Here is a 25,112-nt window from a genome sequence, read left to right on the forward strand (position 1 = left end):
TGACATAAGAGTTAGAGAGCTGATATACCTCTGAAATAGAACAGTGAAGGTATATTGCTGTCCTTGCCTCCTGAAAGCAAAGTGTTTTTGGTGGTCCTTACTAATGGCAATTGAGAAAAAAGCATTTGCCAGATCAATAGCTGCATAGGAGGTACCAGCGGATGTGTTGATTTGCTCGAGCAATGATACAATATCTGGAATAGCAGCTGCAATTGGAGTCACCACCTGGTTAGGTTTACAATAAGTTTATGATAAGTCATCCTCCAAGATCCATCCGTTTTTTTCCCCACAGGCTGAATAGGGGAGTTTAATGGGGATGTGGTAGGAATCACCACCCCTGCATCCTTCATATACTTGATGGTGGCACTGATTTCTGCAATCTCTGCAGGAATTCAGTATATCACTCTCACCCAAAGCCTTGCCTCTTATAAGCATGGAAGTAGTCCTGTGTACTTGTGAGCTTCTGCATATCTCTACTGCCAACTCATGCCATGGGCTGTTAGTGGCCTCCTGATTACTGGAACAGAGTCATTAGTGCCCTTGAATCTAATCAGAGTAGAAAGCCTATCGCAAAAGCCCCAGAACCAATTCAGAAATATCATTTTTAAGATTCTGTTTCTCAATAACCATCCCACTCTCAGTACCAAGCTGTATTAGTCAGGGTTCTCTAGGGAAACAAAACCGACAGGAGACATCTGTGAATAGTATGAGATTTTATAAAATTGTCACCCACAACTGTGGAGATGCACAAGTCCAAATTCTGTGGGGCAGGCTGCAAGCCAGGACTCAGATGAAGGTCCTTGAGTTCTCCAGGAGACGCTGGGTGTCTGAAGTAGAGAGGAGTTCTCTCACTGAATGTTGAAATCACTTCTCCTTTAAAGACCTTCAACTGATTGGATGAGATGTCACTCACTGATGAATGCAATATCCTCAGTTGATTGTAGATGTAATCAGCCATCTATGTAATCAACTCACTGATGTTTAAAGTCTATGAAATGCCCTTGAATTATTATTAGCCCAGTGTTTGCTTGACCAAACAACTGGGCATCATTACCTGTCTGAATTAACACATTAGCCTAATCACAGGTAGTAACTATGAACTTAAAGAAGACACAGTCTGGACTTTAACACTTGTTTGTACCTCTCCGCTCCCCAAATATATAATGGGAAGCTGTCTTATATAAATCTTTGTATGGCATTCGTTAACCCATCCAGTATTTTTGAGAGCATACTATGTGCCTGTTGCTCTGCCAGGCATTGTGGATATAGCAGTGACCAACACAACTATGCTTTCCCCCCTCTTTGAGCTTACAATCTGCAAATAATTGCAGTGAAGTGAAGTGTCACCAGCATTAAGACCAGATGTATATTGTTTCTCACAGCCTTGCCATCAAATATAATTGTGGGGCCTGGAAATCATCCTGGAGGAAGTGACATTTAAGGAGAAACCTACAGGTTTCTTGTTCAGTTCTTGTCAGATCAAGGGATGAGTGGTGGTGAGGAATGTGCCACACGGAGTAATGGCATGCATCAGGTTCTGTTTAGAGAGAATGGCTGTTAAAGCAACGAAAACATTCAGTGTGCTAAGAGATGGATCTGAAGAGATGACTCTGGAGATCCCAAAGGAGAAAGGTCCATAAGCCATGTTAAGGGGATTGGATTCTATTCTGAGCCATTCTTTGAAGCTGGGGAGTAATATAGCTCAATATGCATTTTGAAGAAATCATCTGGCATCAATATGGAGAAAGGGTTGGAGGGAGGCCACAGTGGAAGCAGAGTGAACAGGAGAATGTTGAAGAGTTGGGACAGGACTACATGTTTGTCTCTGTCTTCATGGAGCTTATAGAGACTGAAGTTTGTCTCAGTCTGTACTTGTAGCCATTTGACCACAAAGTTCGTGAGGGTGGAAACTAAGTTCTTCCCAGACACGGTACTAATCCTTGCACTTATTCCTGTGCCTGGTGCAAGGAATGTACCTGATAAGGGTTTCTTGAATGAATGCATTACTGGGAACCTTAGTTCACCTCTTGGATATTCATTATGTTGATCAGTACAAATACCTTCATTAAAGCATTCTTGTAAATAAAATGACTGTGAAAACACTTTGTAAAATGTAAAAGGTAATACTTGTTTCAAAGCTGTAAGATATTATGTTGCAAATATGTATAATGCAGTGCCCCTGTCATGCTGTTAACTACTGTTTTTATTGCGTGTATATGAATCCAGACTACTCCTCTCACAAACGAAAAATAAACCCAAACATTGTATTAAAGATATTCTCCAGTCATATACAACACAGAGGTAGCTTAATTAGGAAAAAAAAAATCTTTATCAGCCTGATTACTTCCTTTTACCATTTCGTAATGTGGTTTCTTGTCATATTCAGGTAGACTGTCTTCTAAGTAAGCACTAATTAACAGCAAGTAATTACACTTCGCACCTGGTCCAGATTAGATCTTATTTTGTCTCTTATTGTATATTCATGTCTTTACCAGTGAATTATTAACTCCTTGAAGGTGAGCATGGTGCATCTTTTTAGTCTTAGCATATAATACTATGCCAGTTAGCCAGTACTGAACACTTGTTGGCTGAATTTAACAGGTAACTTCTTTCTGGGAATTGACATACCTTTCCTTATTCACAAACATGGCACTAGACTAAATTTTAGTGCACTTATATTAGCAAATGCTTCATATACTTTAAATAATTTGAAAGGGAAAAGGATCAAGATGTAGGGATATTGGATTTTATTTTAACTCCCAATTTTCTAGTATTTGGCTTATTATAGATATATCAAATAATGAATAACAAACAGCAAGGTCATTTTACCATTTTCTTTCAGAAGATAATGAAAAGGTAAGGACATAGGAACGCTTTTTCTGTTAGGGCAGGTTTTCTTTTATTCTGTTTGTATCTCTTTAAAGCATTATTTGTTCTTATGTTTAGCTCCTTATTTTGACTTAATTATTACATACCCAAAGGACTCTCTTGATCTTACCCCATAAAACAGTTCTTATGGTTTTTAGCACTTGTTGCTTTTATATCAACCCTGCCTGGTTCATATTTTTTGCAGAGAAAACTCAGATATACAGAGTTGCGTAAATATTTTGGAGGAAGAACTCTGAAATTAATTAAAAAAATTTTTTTTGGAATGCAATTTTTTCCTTCATAGTGACAAATTTAGATAAATAGATAAACCTCTTTGTGGAGAAAGAAGAATGAGGGGGAGATGCTTTTTGTGTACATACTGTGGTCTCCTCATTCATTAGGATAGTACTTCCTCCTTAATTTACAAATCCCAATCACTACCACAAAACATGTAACATATTTACAAGAATTTATTCCACTGCTGCTTTCTGAATTTTCTAAGCTCATTTCACTTTCATACCAAGGGCTTGAGAAATTAAGACTGTTTAAATGGCCTTCAAGTTGTAGATATAGTAGTTAATCTTTGACCATTAAAATTGTTAATCAGTGATTTTAAATAAACTGTAGCATAGAGTTTGCCATAAATTGATTTTCCCCTAATACTATGTATTTGTTTGTGACGTGTGCTATATGTAAGAGCTACTACATCACAAGTATTTACAAATACTATGAAAGTCTGTTCTGCTCCAGAACTTTTTGCTCTTTGCCAGAATGCTGTCCGCAGACCTTCCCCATTCTTGATGTCTCAGGTCAAAAGTCGACCTTTGGGAGACATCACTCCTCAATCTGTGACATTAACTTTTAATTTTACCAAGATATGAAATACATTTGTTTATTTATTTATTAACTGAGGCGTCCCCCCAGCCATGTTTGTCCGTCATGGGACACATCACTACCAGTTCCCAGCGGTGGGATAATGACACCCGATCAATATATTTCCGTTAAACGAATAAATGCACTATTTTCCTTTAGCGAATCTTATTGTAACTTTGCATAAATCCGCCTAAATCATGCTAAAAATGAATGTGCAGACGCCTGCCTTTTCACCAAACAGAAAATCTGACCCAAATCTCACCTTTCCCACCCTGATTCTCGTTCCAGGAGAAAAAAGTGACCTCAGCACAGCCCAGCTAACGCCAGTCGGCGAAATACCGTGGGGACTACGGCCCCGCGGGTATACGCCGCCACGTCGACCAGCGTGCATGACGCCATCGCGTCTGCGCGCGGGGTTGGGTGGTACGCGCGCGGAGGGCCGCCCCAACATCCGGGTCCTGGGCGGCGGCGGCGGCGGCGGCGGCGGCGGCGCCGCGCGGGGGTCACGTGGTTCCTTCTTTTCCGTCTCTTGCCGCCTGGGAGCGGGTGACTGCTAGCGAGGCGCGTGGAACCTCGCGCTGGTTCCCCTTCGTCTCCGCTCCCGGCCCGGGCCCCCAAAGAGTTCGCTGGCGCCGGGTGAGCTGAGCCCGCCGCCAAGATGCCGGCCTATTTTCAGAGGCCGGAAAATGCCCTCAAACGCGCCAATGGTGAGTAGCGAAGCGGGACACTCCGGACCCGGGCGGCCCGAGGCCTCGGAGATCGGGTGCCCGGGGCCTGTTTGCCCCACCGCCGGGCTGCGGTCGGAGACGAGGCCAAAGCGGCCCACCTGCCGCCGTCTCATTCCGTGGTTTCTCTTTTCACCCCAACTGACTGGCGGTGATGAGAGGTGCGGAGCCGGAACGGTCGCTTTGGGGGCCCTTCTCTCGCCGCCTCTTGATGCGATGCAGTGTCCCGGCCCCGGAGACAGGCCCCACCGGGGCCCGATCCCCCTTCCCCCTCTCGCTGTCCTCCTCCGGCCGGTTTTACCGGCCTCGGGACTTCCGTCTGCTTAGGCCCCGCGCCCCCGGCCGCCATCTGGGAGTGCCGGGGAGGAAGAAACATGGCTCCCTCCCGGGGACAATGCACGCGAGAACCTCGGCTCCACCTCCCGCTTCGACCCGGAGCCTGGCAGTCTCACAACCGCGCCTCCCCCAGAAACCTCGGTCCTCTGAAACCCTCACTGGGCTCCTGGGTCAGGGTCCATTTACCCTTTCCCCTGCTACTATCTTGTTTCCTGTTTGTATTCGCATTGATGAGGGGCAGTTTCAAACCCTATTTTAAGTTACAGAAGTTGAAAGGAAGTTAATATTGGAAAGGACTTCAGGTGCTTTCTTATAGGGAACGCACTGAGGTGTAGAGAGAGTAATTGCCCAAGGTCACTCTGGGAGTTAGTTGTTGAGCCAGGTGACTAAAACCAAAGTCCCTTAACATCTGATCAATCCTTTTTTATCGCCACGGCCCTGCTGCCTCGAGACTGCTATTTCCGTACGTGTACTTAGCAATGGGCGCTTGCGGAAAAACTTGCGCGTGTCCCGAAATTAGTTTTCTTCTCAAGTCACCATCTGAAAGAGAGGCACTTACTACTTTGGCATTACGAGTGCGCAAATGTATTATGCATATCCCTGATCTTTAAGGATAACACTGTTATAACGATCAGTAGGTGTTTGAGCGCCTGTAGCTCTTATTTTCACTCCTCCCCGACCCCGACCCCCCCCCCCCCCCCGCGTCCCCGCTAACTGTGAGTTTTGGGTCTTATCCATATTGTTGATGGATATAGCATGACTCTTACAGTTTTATGATTGGGGAGCTTATTTTGTTAGCTTGCTTTAAAAATTCATCTTATTAAAAAATCACTTGAAGCTAGAACATAAAATTAATACATTAATGATAGCTTGTCAGGACAAGAGATTTGTGTTGTTCACATACTTGTAAAATAAATTAAAAATTACAGTGGAGGGGGAGGAAGAGGAATAGTCTGGAACAGTAATTCCATAGTCTGGAATAGAGTAATTGTTTTTTAAAAAATGGAAACTGCAATTTAAACATTCATTCTAAGTAGTGTTCTAATAGATAAAACAGACCAGAAGTTTAGGACCTTAATTAATTTGTAGGACATAAAGTAGATTTAAGTTCAAACATGTCACTACAAAATAAACTATAGCCAAGTTGTGAGAATTTTTTTTGCTGCTTTCAAGCTTACCATTTTATGTTATTGCACAGTGACTTGCATGAAATTACCAGTTTTCATAGCTGCTGTAAATCTGTTACTCAGTCATTTATATGCTTTACCAACAGGTATTCTTACATGCTTGTAGGAGGAAGAACTATAATCTCAATGACCTAAATATTACATGTTTGATGTCTTCAGGCCTTGCCTCCATCCATCCTTCTGACTCTTCATATTTAACATTTCAGCAACTTTTTAAAAATCAGTAGGGTTATTTAATGCATGTCAAATCCTTTTGTGCTTTTGCAGTGAAATTTCTCAATTCCTAAGTTGAAGGGTCAATTGGGGAAGCCACATATTTAAAAGTGTGCAAGATGAGAAAGGGATGCTCTGGGGGTAAACTTGGATTTTGGGTAGTTTTTCTTAATGTTGCATTGACTCCTTCCTGCAGTCCTTTTAAGCTGTAGGATGAAGATTTTGATGGGAGAGATACCTTACCTTCAAAGTTGTAAACCTCAGTGCGTGCAATCTTGTGAACTTCTGAAATTCCATCTCAGAGTGTCAAAGTGAGCAGATTATGGATGAAGAGGTCATAAGGTGCTGCTTAGAAAACTTGAATAGGAAAAATAAGTAATTGCATTTAATGGAATTCATTTTGTCTAATGTTATCTATGACATTTGCAGCCCCAAACATTGAGACCTTATCCATTGCATTATCTTAATAAAGTGTAGATAAGTAAGAGGACTAGTCCATCAAGTCACTGTCAGTCTGTATAGTGGAGCAATATTAGGAAAAATACATCATTCTGAAATATGATAACTTGGCTCAACCATTACGGGAGAGAAATTCATATCCCACAATCGTTTGAAGAAAGCTCTTTTTCCAGAGTACACACTTAATAGTGGCAAATTAGCTACTCCTGACCTTTTTAATTTGTACTGTATAACCAGTGACTTAACAAATAAAGTTGTTATAAAGCCATAAATTGAGCAACATTATAGCTTATTTACTTGGTCTGTTGCACAGATAAGTTAATAAAAATGAAGGGCCTGCCTAAACTTTCTTCACAGATACATAGTTTCAGTCATTGTGTCTAAAAGGTAAAATCAGAATGCCTCCACCCCAGTAATAGTTTATAATTCCAGGTTTTAGTTATTTCAAGAATATGAATCTAGAAATCAACATTTCTTTAAATATTAAAATAGTACAATAGGGCATAATCTTTCCAGCTTCAAAAACTTTTTTTTCTCATTCATTAATCCAGAGGAAGTAAATACAAAACAAGAAGACCCACCGTCATGGATTGTCATGATTAATTTGTTGTTAGGCTGATAGGCTGACTCTCAGTAGATTACTGAGTTTATTATTTACCATTTTCATATTATATTGATTATTCTTGAAAAAGTCTGTACCCATTCCAGTCTTTTTTTTTTTTTTAAATCCTTGTCTGCTATCCAAGTTTTGTTTTGTTTTTAGTGTGGGTGAGAAATCTGTCCTTAAAAATTTTTTTTATATATTTCATGCATTTATTTTGGTTTGTTTGAATCTGTTTTAAAATTTGAAGTATGGGATTTGTAATCCTGAATTTTGCTTGGCTGCTTAGGAAGTGAAAAATACTTTTTATTTCTATGCTTTAAAAAAGCCTATTTTTAAGAATGACATTAAAAAACCACACTGTCCCATTTAAAAATAAGAGATTGGGAAAGTGAAGCTTTTGTATTTTGTAATCACATCATGTCAGGGCCAGTGCTCAGCTTCAGTTCCATTTGCGCTTGTTCCATTTTCCAAGTATAGAGACAGTGCACATATATATATTATATTAGTTTGAGGCGTAAATCCTCAGTATGGGCTGGGGAGTTGGCTATAATGTGCCCTTTTAGTATTGCTTGTTGTGATTTTCTTAATGTAAAAGATAAATTTAATTAAAGGCCTTTTCCCCCAGTTGTTTGATGATAGAGACTGTACTTGTTAAGTATTTGTGAAAAATACCTAATGTACTGTAGGATTTTAAAAAGTAAACTTATGAATACTTGAAGATAGGTTTCCCATTAATATAGGAAAGGTATATTATTCCAACAAAATATCTTGTATTAATCTTTGTTTCATTTAGTAGGATATTTTTATTTGGATAGTAAGGTTGATTCAACTGATAATAGATTTTCTCACACAATAACTGGGTTAATATTGAGGGTATTAACTTGAAATATTGAGGGTTTTATATTCGTTAGTATATGAAAGATATGATTTGATATTAAAGGGGTGATCTGTAGTATTGAGTAAAGATACTTATATTCATTATGATGTTGTGTGATTTATCCTGTTACAAGCAGTTTAATAATATACTGGAGAGTTGGAATGTTGTGTGTAGTTTTCCTGAATGTTGGGAGGCACTATTCCTGGAAGATGTGGTAGTTGAACTAAGAAGTGACACCTCTAATAACCCCTTCCCCCCAGAGGCACATTTTTGCTTATTGTTTGCAGTTATGTGCTAGATAATGCTATTACATGATAGATGATATTTATTCATTGTTAGTTTAACTCATAAAAAAAGATTTGTTTGTCCAAGATTTTTTTCTCCTTTGGAAGAAAATGAACATTGATTTAAAGAATGGAGATGCAGTGTTAGAAGACATTTTTATAAACAAGTGTTTTAGTACCCCCATTACTTTTCATATGTGTAGTGTAAAGATTTTTGAGTGTGAATTTTGGCATTGAATTTTTAAATTGTGTTTAACCTGATGACTTAAGTTAAATAATCTGTCTTTGAGTAGTAGTGTTTGTGCAGAAGAAAATAAAGTGAAAGATTAGAAAAAGTAAGGTAAATATTAAACTTGGTCCGAAATAATGTGATAGAGGGTCCTTGCTTTTGGTTGAATTTAAAAAAGACAGTACACGTAAAACCTAAGACTGGAACTGGATTTTGAAATACTGCCACATAGAGAGTACTTGGGGATAGAATGTCAAAAGAACATATGTTTCTTTGCTCTCTATTTTAATATGGGTTTCCCCCCTTCATATTTTTAATGTAAACCTTTTATTTTAGAACAGTTTCAGATTTACATAATTATTTTAAAGATATTACAGAGTTCTTTGTATATGCTACACAGTTTCCCTTATTAACATCTTAACATCCATCACAATTAATGAACTGATACTGAAAAATTACACTTGATTGAATGCTGTACTTTATTCAGATTTTCTTGGTTTTCCTTAATGTCCTTTTTTTGTTCCAGGACCCCACATTATGCTTTTCATTTTTCCTTAGGCTCCTCTTTGGTTGCTACAGTTTCTCACTTTCTTCCTGTTTTTTTTTTTTTTTTTTGGGGGGGGGGGGATGCGGGGGCGGTGGCGTGAGATGCCAGGGATCGAATCCAGGACCTCATACATGTGATGCCTGTGCTCAACCACTGAGCTGCACCCACGCCTCACTTTCCTCGTTTTTGATAACCTTGAGAGTTTTGAGTAGTATTGGGCAGGTATTTTGTGGAATGTCTCTCAGTTAGGATTTGTCTAACATTTTTCTCATGAATGTACTGGGGTAAATAAATCAGTGGAACTGCTGAATAGAGAGCCCAGAAATAGTCCCACACAAATACTGTCAACTGATCTTAAAGAAGCAAAGGCAATCTGGTATCTGTTTTTGCTTCAAGTCAGCAAGAAACTTGGAAAATTTTGTCAGATGTCAGTGTGGCTATGAAATGATACTTGAGCTTTTCTAGATTTACAGGAGGAGACTCCCCCCCCCCCACAATTTTACTGGAACTTTTAAATCAGTTAGATTAGATTGATACAGTGGAATTGAGTAAAAATTCAGTTTTACCTGTAAACCATATTTTGAGATAGTACCAATCTTTGTTTTACTTGGATAATTATATCATAGCTTTAGAAGTAAAAAAAAAAGTGACCTAAAAAAAGATGGTAATGAGTTCAGAAATTAAAAACAGTTTAAAAGATGGAAGTTTAGACTGTTATACTTATAACTGTTGTGTTAAAAGTAACTGATTTTAATGTCCCTGAATTACTTTTCAGAATTTCTTGAGGTTGGCAAAAAACAGCCTGCTTTGGACGTTCTTTATGATGTTATGAAAAGTAAAAAACATCGAACATGGCAAAAGATACACGAGCCAATTATGTTGAAATACTTGGAACTCTGTGTGGATCTTCGCAAGAGCCACTTGGCTAAGGAAGGATTGTACCAGTATAAGAATATTTGCCAACAGGTAAGAACAGGAGGATTGGGTTTTATAGTTTTAATAATTACTTTTGTTAATTTTCAGGCAAGTTTACCTTTCAAAATAATTATATTTTCTGTCATGGGATTCGCCTATTTTTTTTTTTTTTAAGAAGTTTTATTTATTTACCTACCCCCTCCCCCTCTTGTTTTGCACTCGTCTGCTCTCTGTGTGTCTTCTTGTCTGTGGCATCGGGAAGTGATCCCGGGACCTTCCAGATTGGGAGAAAGGTGCTCAATCTCTTGCACCACCTCAGCTCCCTGGTCTGCTGCGTCTCTTATTGTCTCTCCTTTGTGTCTCTTTCTGTTGCATCATCTTGCTGCTCCAGCTTCCTGCATGGACCACTACTCCATGTGGGCCAGCACTCCTCACCAGTTGGCACTCTGCATGGGCCTGCTCACCATGCAGGCCAACTTGCTTCTCACCAGGAGGCCCCAGGAATCAAACCCTGGACCTTGAGCCACATCTGTTTCCCAGGATTTGCTTTCTGTGGTTGCTCGGGAAAGTTTTTTTTTTTTTTTGAGGGTCCGGGGCTGGGGGTTGAACCTGGGACCTCATGTGGGAAGCTGGTGCTCAACCACAGAGCCACATCAGCTCCCCTGAGTTGGGTTTTTGGTTTGTTTGCTTTTTTTGGGCGGGGTGGGCGGGGGAAGCACTGGGAACTAAACCTGGGGCCTCCCCATACGGGAAGTAGGCACTAAACCACTTGAGTCATGTCCACTTCTGAAAAACACACACACACACACATATATATATATTTTAAAAGATTTATTTATTTCTCTCCCCTTCCCCCCCATTGTCTGCTCTCTGTGTTCATTTGCTCTGTGTTGTTCTGTGTCTGCTTGCATTCTTGTCATGTGGCACTGGGAAACTGTCGCTTTTTTTGTTGTGTCATCTTGCTGCATCCCCTCTCCGTGTGTGCGGTGCCACTCCTGGGCGGGCTGTGCTTTTTTTTCACGCGGGGCAGCTCTCCTTGAGGGGTGTACTTCTTGCGCGTGGGGTACCCCTACGTGGGGGACACCCCTGCATGGCACGGCACTCCTTGTGCACGGCAGCACTGTGCGTGGGCAGCATGGGTCAGGAGGACCTGAGTATCTAGCCCTGGACCCTCCATATGGTAGGCAGACGCTCTTATCAGTTGATCCACAACTGGTTCCCCTGAAAAACATTTTTAAGGTGTGTTTTTTTGTTTGTTTGTTTGTTTTAATAGGTCAACATTAAGTCTCTAGAGGATGTTGTTAGGGCATATTTGAAACTGGCAGAAGAAAAGACTGAAGCTGCTAAAGAAGAATCCCAGCAGATGGTCTTAGACATAGAAGATCTGGATAATATTCAGACTCCTGAGAGGTATATGGGATAAATCTCTCTATAATTATTTTGATAGTTAAATCAGTGCTTTTCTTTACACGTCTCCATTATCCTCATTTGAAGAAGATGTTAAATAGAAATAATGCTTATCTTTAAAATTTTAAGTATATAGTAGCAAAAAAATGTAATAGTCAAAGTTTATAAAAGCAGAAAATTGCAGCTTTCAAGTAGTGCATATACTAATTCAAATAGTTGTAATACAGAGTTGGGAATTCAGATATTAGGATAGGAAGCAACAATTTCACAGTGCATACAAAGCAGGGGAGTAGGAAGACTGCACAATATATTATGATTTATAGGTTTTGGTTTTATTGTTACGTGGTATGGGACGAAACACTGACATGACTCTTAACTGTTTTTTTCGTCTTATAGTGTTCTCCTAAGTGCTGTAAGTGGAGAAGACACCCAGGATCGTACTGACAGATTACTTTTAACTCCATGGGTTAAATTCTTGTGGGAATCATACAGACAGTGTTTAGACCTTCTTCGAAACAATTCTAGAGTAGAACGTCTCTACCATGATATTGCCCAACAAGGTAAAACGTGAGAGCGTGAAATCAGAGTAAACTAATAATTATTATTATTAATTTATTATTTAGGGTTCACTCTGTGTTGTTCAGTTCTGTGGGTTTTTAAAAAGTTTGTGCTATGAAAACATTCCTATTTTAACTACATTTAAGCATCCAATTCAGTGGTTAATTTTCTTTGCGTTTTTCATGTTGCCAGTGTTTTTATTAAAGGGATTACATTATACAAGTTTTAAATGATTTTTGCAACTAAGAATGTTTTACTAGGGATATTAGAACTTGTATTCTGTTTTGCTTACATGGCTCACAGATAATTTTTACTTGACAGCATTAAACTTGTACTTCTTTGATAAAAGTTGATAGAACTTTTAATTTGAAATTGAACTGCGTCCCTTTTCATTAGGTCTGTTGAAATAGAAGAACTTTTTTTTTTTTGAGATAGGCAAAGAAATTTCTCTAGTATTGCATGTTTGATGGTAGAAATTTACACTGACTTTTTTTTTTTTTTTTTTTTTTTGAGGTACCTGGGTCAGGGGTTTAAACCCAGGACCTTTTATGTGGGATGCCATGGCTCAGAGCCACATCAGTGCCCTTGGGCCCCTGAGTTGTTTTTTGTTTGTTTGTTTGCTTGTTTGTTTTTTTTCTTTTTAGGAAGCACTGGGAACTGAATCCAGGACCTCCCATGTGGGAAGCAGGTGCTCAATTGCTTGAGCCATATCTGCTCTATACACTGCATTTTAATGTCAGGGTGTACTTAGAGGTAGTTAAGACACGTGAAATGAGCAATGACTGATCACTTCTAAGAGTGACGAGTTTGGCAAATCCTGTTTAAAATAACTGATATTAATGTATAAAATAAAATCTTTGAAATATTTAAGATGGTGATGGAAAGGATCTAATATCTTTTATAATTATGCTTGTAGCTTTCAAATTCTGCCTCCAATACACTCGTAAGGCTGAATTCCGTAAGCTGTGTGACAATTTGAGAATGCACTTGTCACAGATTCAACGCCACCATAACCAAAGTACAGCGATCAATCTTAATAATCCAGAGAGCCAGTCCATGCATTTGGAAACAAGGCTTGTTCAGTTGGACAGTGCCATCAGCATGGAATTGTGGCAGGTATGTTGTAAATGGCTTTTCTCTTTAGAATAAAATCTGCTTTATTTAAATTCTTCATCTTTTTACATCATCAGTTCTGTACAGTGTATAGTCAATGGACTGGTGCCGGCCGGTCTGTGAACTGTTTGTAACTGTGTAGTGTGTGATGAGATAAATGTAGTTGGAAAAAATAAGCACTTACAAAGTTTTTTTAGTACTTTCACAATAATTTTATGTCTATTCAATAAAAATTAAAAGAAAACTTACCCTTTAGTATAGATTGTCTGAGCAGCTCTGCACTAGATCATCTTCTAGATAGCTCAGTGTTGTTTTTCTTAGTACATGTGGATACTTAATATCATATGTGGGAGAGCACAGTAATTTTGGCATTCCTGACCTCTGCCTTGCCTTTTTTTTTTAGGATTGATTTTTATTTATTTATTTATTTATATTTATTTATTTAATTCCCTTCTCCCCCAGATGGTTCTCTTTTCTGTCTACTCATCATTTGCTTGCCCTTTACTGGAGGCACTGGGAACTGAACCCAGGACATCCCACACAGGAGGCGAGTGCCCTGTGGCCTGAGCCACATCCGCTCCCTGGGGCCTGTGGCATCAGCTAATTTAGGCATCTGCTTGTTGTTGTGGTCTCTAGCTCATTGTGGTGGGTGCAGCATATACTTGTATTCTTTAGGAGGCATTGGGAGTCCATCCTGGGACTTCCTGTGTGGTAGGCAGGCACCCAACTTGTTGAGCCACATCCTCTTCCCTCTGCCTTGCTGATTTTCTCTAAGAATCCTTCAGAGACTATTCATATGATTTCATAGCCGTGTAGCTTGAAGCTTTTATGTATTTGACAAAGAATATCTGATAGAAATATAGAGGAAGAAGCTAAAAATTTGTATTTCTTTGGACCAGTGGAAACATGATTGATTTGATAGTCTCCCCTCCATAATATTTTCCTTCTCTGTAGTAAAATACTATCTTTTGAACTAAAGGGGAAAAAAAACCTTTTGAACACAAGTAAACATGCTCTTTATAGAAAAAAATGGGTAAGTTAAAAGAAGAAACTATTCATCCATTATCTCAGCACTCATAAATAACCACTATATATTCTATTGTACGTTCTTGTTTTTTTTTTTGTTTTGTTTTGTTTTGTTTTGTTTTTTTTTAAAGATTTATTTATTTATTTAATTTCCCCCCCTCTCCTGGTTGTCTGTTCTTGGTGTCTATTTGCTGCGTCTTGTTTCTTTGTCCGCTTCTGTTGTCGTCAGCGGTAGGGGAAGTGTGGGCGGCGCCATTCCTGGGCAGGCTGCTCTTTCTTTTTCACGCTGGGCGGCTTTTCCTCACGGGCGCACTCCTTGCGCGTGGGGCTCCCCCACGCGGGGGACACCCTTGCGTGGCACGGCACTCCTTGCACGCATCAGCACTGCGCATGGCCAGCTCCACACGGGTCAAGGAGGCCTGGGGTTTGAACCGCGGACCTCCCATATGGTAGACGGACGCCCTAACCACTGGGCCAAAGTCCGTTTCCCTTGTTTTTTTTTTTTAATGTAAATCTTGCCCCCCAGTGTATGATGATGATATGTATCGGTTTTTTTTAGTTTTATCTTACAGTATTTCCTAAGACTTGAAAAAAGTTTGAAGATTTCATGTTTTTGTAGTAATGGCAATTTCCTGAAATAAATCATAAGTTATATGTACAGGTGGATTAAAAAAACACACCTGAAGACATCTTATTGGCTATTCTTTTTAACTGTTTATATGTTAGGTTTCATAAAGAGATTTGATAAGAAATTTTTGTTCAGAATGCAATGACTGCAATTTATACTACTAATTTTAGGAAGCTTTCAAAGCTGTGGAAGACATTCATGGACTCTTCTCCTTGTCTAAAAAACCACCTAAACCTCAGTTGATGGCAAATTACTATAACAAAGTCTCAACTGTGTTTTGGAAATCTGGAAATGCTCTTTTTCATGCATCTACACTCCATCGACTTTACCACTTATCTAGAGAAATGAGGAAGAATCTTACTCAAGAAGAGATGCAAAGGTAAGAATGTTATATTCGGGTGGTATTGAAATAACAAGTATACAAAATGTCATGGTAGTATGTTCTAGGTCAGGATTTTCTCACCCTTTGCGTTTTTTTAACGTTTTGGGTTGGATACTCTTTGTCGTGGAGGGCTATCCTGTGTATTGTATAGGATGTTTAGCAGCATCCTGGTCTTTACCTACAGATGCCAATAGTACCTTTCCCCCAGTTGGGAAACCAAATTTTGCTGCTTTTGGGCAGTAGCTGTCTTGTCTGATAAAAAAAATTCCAACTATTGAAAGCCCAATTGACAAAACTGAATTTTAGGAAAGACATTGTTAAGACATAGGTTTCAGTCTTCGTGAGTGTTTAGAGTCTATTCGTAGACCAAATTAGACAATTAAGAAGATAAATACTTTTATCAAGTCACTTTTTTCTGGTTATAAAACAGTATTAAATATAGAATATTTGAGATACAAACACACTACATTAAAGAAAGATCTATAACCTAATATCAAAGGTTTTTTTTTTTTTTTTTTTTTTTTTAGTAAGAACTGTTTAGCTCTTAAGGCATTTACTTTTCAGAAAATTAAGTATTTGCCTGAGACCACAGTCTTGGAAATGCAGAAGTTGAGATTACAACCCTGCATTTTGGGGCTTTAGAGCCCACAATCTTTAGTTTTCTACTGTGCTCTGAATTCAACCTTTCTTGTTTTTAAGGGAAGCTATATGTTAGTCTGTCCCCATGTGCCTGCTTTCCCCCCCCCCATAATGGTATTTCATATGGTCCTTCTAATTTTTCTCCCTTTATTGCCTTCCCCCCCCACAGTTTTAAGAAATGACTTGAGTATTTTTGTAAGGAAGTGTGGGATATATGAGTGTGCTTTGTCACTTATTTAAACAATCTTTTTCTATAGCAAGAAAATGTTTACAGTAATAATTGAGTGGATTAAAAATACCTGGGAGCTGATATAGCTCAAGAGGTTGAGCACCTGCTTCCCATATATGAGGTCCCAGGTTTGATTCTCAGTACCTCTTAAAAACAAACTGACAAGTGGAAAAAACAACTCTTATTAAGGAGCAGGTATGGCTCAGTGGTTGAGCACTTGCCTCCCATGTATGAGGTCCTGGGTTCAATCTCTGGTACCCCCTAAAAAAAGAAAATTCTTACTCTTTTTAAGTATTCATTTTAGCATTCACTTCCTTTAAACCACCATGCTATGATGGTATATATTATTTAAAAATGCTGTTGAATGGTCCTGTGTATCTTCTGTCATGGCATATCTTGCTGCATGATTAAAGAGTTGCTTTTCTGCTTATCAGATAACATTTGAACATTTAATAGTTTGACTTTTTCTCCACAGGATGTCTACTAGAGTCCTTTTGGCCACTCTGTCCATCCCTATTACCCCTGAGCGTACTGATATTGCTCGTCTTCTTGATATGGATGGTATTATAGTTGAAAAACAACGCCGCCTTGCAACACTGCTAGGTCTACAGGCTCCACCAACACGAATTGGCCTTATTAATGATATGGTTGGTATCAGTTGGGGCATTTTTATATTTTGGATAGAAAACTTTATGGTGTGGTCAGGTATAATAGTCCATAGTTAAACATTAGGAATTCTGATTCATAGTCAAGCAGTTCTGTTACATAGACAGGTTTCAGAACCCCTGGTGTAAGCCAATATTATGTTCAGGTGAAGTGATTTATCTGGTGGGTGAGCTGGGGTTACACTGGTGAGGGCTTTGATGTACTAGATAAGGCTTGGACTGGTCCTGAAGAATAGTACTAACCATGATTACTTCTTCTCTTTAATTCAGCAGAAATTTATTGAAGGTCTGTTATTTACCAGGCAAGTTATACTTAAATGGAGCATAGATTCTAGGGATTCTGATTTGCATAGCCTAACTTAGTGGCTGTTGAGGCAATCACATCCAGCAAATCCCATCGGGACAAGAATGAGAGGAACAAGTGCTAGGAGAAAAGTACTAAAAAAAACCCAGCTTGGCTGAACGTTTACAAAAATCCAGTTTTAATGTGTCCCCCAATTTGTGACTAGAATTTTAAGAAAGTGCTAGTGATAACAGGAAATACTATTCTTTTAAGTCTTGAGAACATGAACTCTTAAAACAGCACCTATAGTCACTGTGGTAAAAGCCTGGTAAAACACACTATTGTAAGATGTTATTACTAGGGGAAAGTGGGAGAGTGGTGTGGTATATGGGAATTCTTTATACTTTTGATATAATTTTTCTGTAACCTAAAGCCTCTTTAAAAATAGTTCAGTGTATGGGAAGGGAAGCCAGGTAAAAGACTTTTCTGGAAGAGTCAGTTAAGAACTATAGTAAAGTTCTCTTTATAGTGGCATTTTCCTTTTCTAATGTATGTCTCTGTTCTAGTAGTTACTTAAATTATCTTTTAATTTTCTTTTTTTCCCTTAGGAGGTGCCGGGGATTGAACCCGGGATCTCATATATGTGAAGAAGGTGCTTAAGCACTGAGCTACACCCACTCTGCCAATTTTCTTTTTCTGTATAAGGCCTCCCTGTTTTAGTTTGTTGCCACTGCCCACAAAGTTAAAGTTTGCATTATATTTTTGGACAGGTTTGTATATGCGCCGATTTAGGATTAAATATAATAAATCTGAAGCATTGTTTGTAGAAAGAGGTTTTATTAAAAAAAATTAACATTTTTTTTAGAGGCAGGACTACGTGCCTAACTAGACTTATAAGTCATACTTCTTGAGCCTGTGACTCTCCATATCACACCTCACTGTTAGAGCTGGTCTGATATTGATGCAGGGATCAGTATTGGAGAGCATTGGACCAGCAATCAGTAAATCTAGATTTGGGTTCTCCTTTTGCTTATAAGTATGTAGAGGCTTAAAATGGGTACTGATGCAAGTCAGGTGAATGGAATTCTGGCTGCCAGGAAGCATTTGTAAATCTTGTTGAAATCACAATATAACCAAGGGAGGATCCCTGAGCTTTGGTCTCAGGTAACTTTTTTTTTTTAAGATTTATTTATTTTTTTAATTTCTCTTCCCTTTCTCCTCCTCCCCCCAGTTGTCTGCTCTCTGTGTCCATTCGCTGTGTGTTCTTCTGTGACTGCTTCCATTCTTCTCTGCGGCACCAGGAATCTGTGTTTCTTTTTGTTGTGTCATCTTGTTGTGTCATCTCTCCGTGTGTGTGGCGCCATACTTGGGCAGACTGCACTTCCTTTCGCGCTGGGTGACTCTCCTTACGGGATGCACTCCTTGTGCGTGGGGCTCCCTTACGCGGGGGACACCCCTGTGTGGCAGGGCATTCCTTGCGTGCATCCGCACTGCACATGGGCCAGCTCCACACGGGTCAAGGAGACCCGGGGTTTGAACCTTGGACTTCCCGTGTGGTAGGCAGACACCCTATCCATTGGGCCAAGTCTGCTTCCCTCAAGTAACTTTTCGAACACCAAGAAAAAGTGATTCTGTATCAAAGGAACAGACTCTTAATTAATGAAGTTTTCAAGAGACCAGTTGTTAAATCAGAAAGGCAATTTGTAATGAGAAATGTAACTTAGAACCTGTCTTCCCTAGTAGGGATTGCTAAGTGGAGAATGTAAATTATTTGCTTGATAGGGTTGAAATTAGAAGGAGAGGAGTTTTATTTGAATGTTTATACTACACCTTATTCCAATAAAAGATTTCAGGATGCATACAAGTGGGAGCATTACAATGTTTTTGGACATTAGTCATATGCCCAATTTGCACTGGGTAAGTTTAGATGAGAGTGCTTCAAGTGTGTGGGCACCAAGCTCTGGGGAATTGGACCCTGCCTAAATTTGTCCTCAGTCTGTGATCCAGTCTGTATGGGTGCATACTCTTGTCTTGCTTTGGCCCAGCCATTAATCTGTCAAAAGGTTATTAGTTCCCAGCCTATGAAGGATGAAAGGTCACATGTACTGCATGTTCTGGATAAAGCCTAGGTAAGATGGGATTTGGCAGATGCATAATCTACCAAAAGGGGCAAGAGACTCAACATACTTGAACTTTGGATTCCTTTTTAGTAAATTTAAAGAGGGTTGAGGCTGGACAGTCTTTCAGTTATTTTTCAGATTTCACATCCTGTAATTATTTTAATTTATACTCAATTCAAAAATCTGTTTGAGAATTTCCTTTAGGATTATACCTTTTGTTTTGCTTACTGTAGGTCAGGTTCAATGTACTGCAATATGTAGTCCCAGAAGTGAAAGACCTTTACAACTGGCTAGAAGTAGAATTTAACCCACTAAAGCTGTGTGAGAGAGTCACAAAGGTAAGACCTTGTTTTGGGTTTTGGGTGTGTTACCATGTTAAAATCTTGTCAGCTAGTCCTACTCCAGTTTTGGGTTGTATTTATATTTGTTGAGAGAGAGGTATTGTCCTATGTGTTTGAATTTAGTGCACATTTCATTGTCTTTTTTTCTTTAATTCAAGAGAAAAGATATTTCTGATGTGCTAAATAAAATCTTTGGAGGTAAATTAGCAGCATGACTGATTTAGCCATTGCTGTCAGTCACCTTCAGACAGGCACCAGTAGCTTCATACTACATTTTTCATTTCTTTGCATTGTCTGATGCTTTTATATTTAAGAAATTTGGGAAATTCACAGATGTTCTAGTATTTGTTACCTAGAAAGTATAATTTTTTTCAATTTAATGGATTTTATAGGTTCTTAATTGGGTCAGAGAACAACCTGACAAGGAACCAGAGTTGCAACAGTATGTCCCACAACTCCAAAACAATACCATACTTCGCCTTCTGCAGCAGGTAAAAAATATAACATGAATATTTTATGTAAGAACTGGAATTTTACTCCTTCGTTACATGTTTTGGTCACAAAACTCAAAAAGGAAAAAGATCTTAAAAATGCCAAGGAAACAAAAGCCTCCCCTAATCCCTCTCCATGCCAAAACTAGTCTTAAGTTTATCTGTTTGATTTGAAAAACAATCTTATTTGACATAGTATGCTGATATTACCTTTATATATCTTTGTTAGTAATGTAGGTCTGCCATATTCTTTTGGCATGTTTGCTGTTGTGTTTGCACATTTCATTGACCTGCTTTCTTTTGTGTAAGCAGTGTTATTTCTTCTGTGCTATACAAATAGTGAAGGTTAATTAGCAGTATTATAACTAAATAATAATGCTGCCAGTCTTCTTCAAACAAAAATTGTTTATGTGAATTAATTATATCTACAAATTTGTGATCATGAAAGTTTTTTGTTTTATTAAACTCTGAGATGAGAAAAATACTTTTGAAGACTAGTATATGTGATCCCTTAAAGGATATGATTTGGGGTTGATAGCCTTGAAATTTCAGCTCCAGCAATATACTGTTAAAATTCTCTGGTCTAGGTTTTTTTCCTCTGAAAACAATTGGCCTTATTTCTACTTCCTAGGATTGTTATGAGATTGTGTATAAGAAGCGTTGAATAAATGGTAGCTATTTATTAACTCTCTGTTTTTTATGCAGGTTGCACAAATTTATCAGAGCATTGAATTTTCTCGTTTGACTTCCCTGGTTCCTTTTGTTGATGCTTTCCAACTGGAACGGGCCATTGTGGATGCAGCCAGGCACTGTGATTTGCAGGTATTTGCTTTAAGGAGACAGAGGAGGAAGGCTGTTGAGGACTAGGAAGCCACATTCCCTTGTTTCTCAGCTTTTTGTAGAGTGGCACTATTAGAAAAAAAAAAGAAACAACTTAGTGAATCTGATAGTGTTTGTACATATTGTTGTATGTTGAATGTAATGCATTTATGTTTTTCTGCTCTCAGGTACAGTTGATTATTTTATCAAGCCGTTTATTTGTAGAATGATTTCATATTTGTATATAGTTTATTTAAAGAGATTAATTGATACATATTAATAAAGCATAAATCCATCCGAAGATATACACAGTTTTAACAATGATAATTTTTTCTATTTTTCAAAGGTTCGTATTGATCACACTTCTCGGACCCTTAGTTTTGGATCTGATTTGAATTATGCAACTCGAGAAGATGCGCCAATTGGTCCTTATTTGCAAAGTATGCCTTCAGAACAGATCAGAAATCAGCTGACAGCCATGTCCTCAGTACTTGCAAAAGCACTTGAAGTCATTAAGCCAGCTCATTTACTGGTATGCATCTTTGGGGAAATGAACTACAGAATTTAGAGGGATTCTTATGAGTGTCTTCCTTTCTGAGGTGAAGGGATTTATTATTCATTTCCTATTCAGTTGTAGTTGGCAGGTTTACTTTACAAATGTCTTTATCACATATACAAATTATTGCATTGCCTTCCATGGAATAAATCCCATAATTAATAAAATATGGCTTAATGTTATATGAGCACACACAAAGTAGTGGTATACTATGATTGAGCTTCTTTTTTATTTATTTATTTGTGGGCTCATTTAGTATTCCTTGGCTTGAACACTTAAGAAAAGTGGATTTGGTACAGAGAAAAGTTGACTTAGCTACTCAAGGTTCTTCAGCTATGATATTGTCTGTTAGGAGTAACAGCACCATTTTTGGTACTGGGAACTAATGGCTTGAATAATGTCATCTTCCATTATTAAATGCAAACATATATAAGAGTAATGCATCAAGCTTATTACATTTTTTTGTGTGGTGCCTAATACCATGTTGTGTAACTTTTGTCATTTTTACAATGTATTTTATTTTTTTGAAGCAAGAAAAAGAAGAACAGCATCAATTGGCTGTTACTGCATACCTTAAAAACTCAAGAAAAGAGCATCAAAGAATCCTGGCTCGCCGTCAGACAATTGAGGAAAGGAAGGAGCGGCTTGAAAGTCTAAATATTCAGCGTGAGAAAGAAGAATTGGAGCAGAGGGAAGCTGAACTCCAGAAAGTACGCAAGGCTGAAGAAGAGAGACTGCGACAGGAGGCGAAGGAAAGAGAGAAGGAGCGTATTTTACAGGAACATGAACAAATCAAAAAGAAAACTGTCCGTGAGCGTTTGGAGCAGATCAAGAAAACAGAACTGGGTGCCAAAGCTTTCAAAGATATTGATATTGAAGTATGTAGTAAATATTACCCATTAAATATTTAGTTTTGTCCAGGTCTTCTGAATTCTTAAAGCCATGCTTATTTACCATTTATTGGCTTATTTTGGTTATTTGGTTACTTTATGCATAATATACATTTGGACATTAAATCTGAGAGTGTTTGTTTTTAAATTGCTCTTTGTAGTTTTTAACTATTGTATTTATTTCTTATGGAAGTAGAGTTTAGATAGATAACCATGCTTAATTTGCAGACTTGAGAAATGAGAATTTTTTTTTTTTTAAATGTACTGGGTCTGGGGAATTGAACCCAGAACGTCATGTATGGGAAGCTGGCACTCAGTGATTCCCCTGAATTGGTTTCTATTTGCTTATTTTTATTTTTAGGAGGCATCGGACACCTGGGAAGCAGGAGCTCACCTGCTTGAGCCACATCTTCCCAGAAATTGATTTTTAAGATAGTTTTTTCTACCCATAATTGGGGGGAAAAAAAGCTATTGTACAATATTTTTAAATGTTGTCTAAATCTTAATACCCATTGAAAAAAGTAATTCAGTATTTGATTCTAAAAGGCAGTGAACTTCACTGACTTGTGTGCATTTCTTTTGTATTCTTATTAATGACAATGCAATTATATTACTTCTCAGGACCTTGAAGAATTGGATCCAGATTTCATCATGGCCAAACAGGTTGAACAACTGGAGAAAGAAAAGAAGGAACTTCAGGAACGCCTAAAAAATCAAGAAAAGAAGGTAAATGAATGAATTGGCAGACTTTTAACAGGCAAAAGTAAAAAATATATTTTAAAAAAACATTTGTTTTCATATTCAGATTGACTATTTTGAAAGAGCTAAACGTTTGGAAGAAATCCCTTTGATAAAGAGTGCTTATGAAGAACAGAGAATTAAAGATATGGATCTCTGGGAACAACAAGAAGAAGAAAGAGTAAGGTTTTCATTTAATTGAAATGTTTTTAGATTGTAAGTTGTAATAAATCATCTGCTAGTAATAGGACCAAGGTTTCAAAATTGATTTCTTTTTTTCACTAGATGTGCTGCTTTAAAGACTGCATATTAACATTTGTGGAAAGATACAGATTTTTGCAATAGATGTTAAAAACTAGTAAAATACAAAGGATAAATGGCTTGTTTTAAAAATAGCTTTATTGACTATGATTTGCATGTTATATGTAATTCATCCATTTAAAGTACACAATTCATGGATTTTAGTGTGTTCACTGAGCTGTTATCAGTCATCACCATAGTCTGATTTGAATACATTTTTATCACTCTCAAAAGGAATTTCTTACCTGTAGAAGTCCTTCCCCACTACCCCAGCCTGAGGCAACCATTAATCTTTCTGCCTTTATATTTGGACATTTCTATTCTAGATGTGCCATATAAATAGAATCCTACAATATTCACTCTTTTGTGACTAAACAGCTCATTATTTATAGTTTTGTTTTTCTGTATTAGCCTGAGTGATGCAAAAAGCAGGGTTTGCAGATTGCTTGTAGGGGCTGAATATATCACAAAAATGAGTAGACTGCCCCCATTAAAGTAGCCGCAAGCAGGACTGTGGTGTGGAGAATGCAGCCTCTTTGGGTTCCACCTGATTGTTGCTGTCGGGTATCTGGTTCTGGTGTTGCCAGTTCTTATAATTTTTTTTTAAAGAAGTTGGTTTTTAAGGTTGATAATCCTTTAACTTTATAAATATTAAAAACTGGTTAGAAAAGGACAAGTGCTGCAGACCAAAAATATAATTGGGATGATCTGCATAGATAAGTTTTGGGTTTTTTTAATCGATGCCCAAGGACTCCTCCCTTCCTGGGGACCTGTTGGAACACATGAATAGTATCATTTTTCTGGCAGGATATAAAGGGCTAAGGGGCTGTTTCTGATTCTTCAAAGATATTTGTTAGAAATGTGATTAGTGTTAAATTAGTATCAAATAATGAATGCTTTGGAATTTAACAATGCATTATGTATTTGCAGATTACTACTATGCAGCTAGAACGTGAAAAGGCTCTTGAACATAAGAATCGAATGTCTCGAATGCTTGAAGACAGAGATTTATTTGTAATGCAACTCAAGGCTGCACGGCAGTCTGTTTATGAGGTGAGGTTTTTGATTTCAGGGAGAAGTTTATTCATGAACTTTTCAGTTTTGCCATAAGAATTCCCCTTTAGTACAGCGTAACATTCTTTCTGAGTTAACATTTAAAATGATCCATCACATAGTATTTTACTTAATGTTGTCTTGGATATATTTTGTAGGGTAAATAGCCAGTCACCCCTGTAAATCAGTTTTTCTGAAGGAGGGAGTTAGTGGACTGCCTAAAGCCTCCTTTTGATGTAAGCTTTGCTTATTGTTTGATTCAGAAAAGGAAAAAACTTGATCAAAGTTTCTTGATCTTAAGTTCTAATTTAATGTCTTGATATTTTATATAGAAATAAACCCATTGAATGTAGATTCAGTCATTTGTCACTCATTTTTTATTTTTAACTTGGACATGCCGGGTAAGTGCCAGTCATTTGGGAATTCTTTTTTTTTGTTCTTGAAAGTTGGTTTCTTTTTTTTTAAAGATTTATCTGTTTCTCCACCCCCTCCATTGTCTGCTGTCTCTGTCCATTCTCTGTGTATTCTTCTGTGTCTGCTTGTATTTTCATTAGGTGGCTCCAGGAACTGATTGTGGGACCTTGCAGAGTGGGAGAGAGGTGTTCATTCTCTTGTGCCACCTCTGCTCCCTGTTCTGCTGCGTCTCTTATTGTCTGTCCTTTGTGTCTCTTTTTGTTATGTTATCTTGCTGCATCAGCTCTCTGTATGGGCTGGCACTCCTGGGCAGAGCAGCACCCTGTGTCGGCCAGCTCGCCAA

At 38.2% G+C, this 25,112-nt stretch overlaps 1 protein-coding gene and 2 non-coding genes across 3 annotated transcripts in view; all 3 read left to right on the plus strand.

Annotated features, from left to right (window-relative positions):
- Positions 1 to 4,190: 4,190 nt before the first annotated feature.
- EIF3A (eukaryotic translation initiation factor 3 subunit A) overlaps positions 4,191 to 25,112 on the plus strand; it is a 31,541-nt gene continuing 10,619 nt past the window's right edge. The window contains exons 1-15 of the mRNA XM_058298297.1: positions 4,191 to 4,448; positions 9,978 to 10,168; positions 11,391 to 11,527; positions 11,921 to 12,084; positions 12,999 to 13,198; positions 15,020 to 15,228; positions 16,575 to 16,746; positions 19,401 to 19,505; positions 19,901 to 19,999; positions 20,705 to 20,821; positions 21,165 to 21,350; positions 21,905 to 22,252; positions 22,886 to 22,990; positions 23,070 to 23,183; positions 24,233 to 24,355. Of these exons, the coding sequence (XP_058154280.1) occupies positions 4,400 to 4,448; positions 9,978 to 10,168; positions 11,391 to 11,527; positions 11,921 to 12,084; positions 12,999 to 13,198; positions 15,020 to 15,228; positions 16,575 to 16,746; positions 19,401 to 19,505; positions 19,901 to 19,999; positions 20,705 to 20,821; positions 21,165 to 21,350; positions 21,905 to 22,252; positions 22,886 to 22,990; positions 23,070 to 23,183; positions 24,233 to 24,355 (2,319 nt within the window). The 5' untranslated portion in view covers positions 4,191 to 4,399. The remainder of the gene's footprint in view (positions 4,449 to 9,977; positions 10,169 to 11,390; positions 11,528 to 11,920; positions 12,085 to 12,998; positions 13,199 to 15,019; positions 15,229 to 16,574; positions 16,747 to 19,400; positions 19,506 to 19,900; positions 20,000 to 20,704; positions 20,822 to 21,164; positions 21,351 to 21,904; positions 22,253 to 22,885; positions 22,991 to 23,069; positions 23,184 to 24,232; positions 24,356 to 25,112) is intronic.
- LOC111764564 (small nucleolar RNA SNORA19) lies at positions 19,631 to 19,761 on the plus strand. The gene has a single exon (XR_002797149.1). It is a non-coding gene; the product is annotated as a small nucleolar RNA SNORA19 (small nucleolar RNA).
- On the plus strand, positions 20,273 to 20,400 carry LOC111764563 (small nucleolar RNA SNORA19). The gene has a single exon (XR_002797148.1). It is a non-coding gene; the product is annotated as a small nucleolar RNA SNORA19 (small nucleolar RNA).

This window comes from Dasypus novemcinctus, chromosome 6 (genome assembly GCF_030445035.2).
Source record: "Dasypus novemcinctus isolate mDasNov1 chromosome 6, mDasNov1.1.hap2, whole genome shotgun sequence".
Taxonomy (NCBI): Eukaryota; Metazoa; Chordata; class Mammalia; order Cingulata; family Dasypodidae; genus Dasypus; species Dasypus novemcinctus.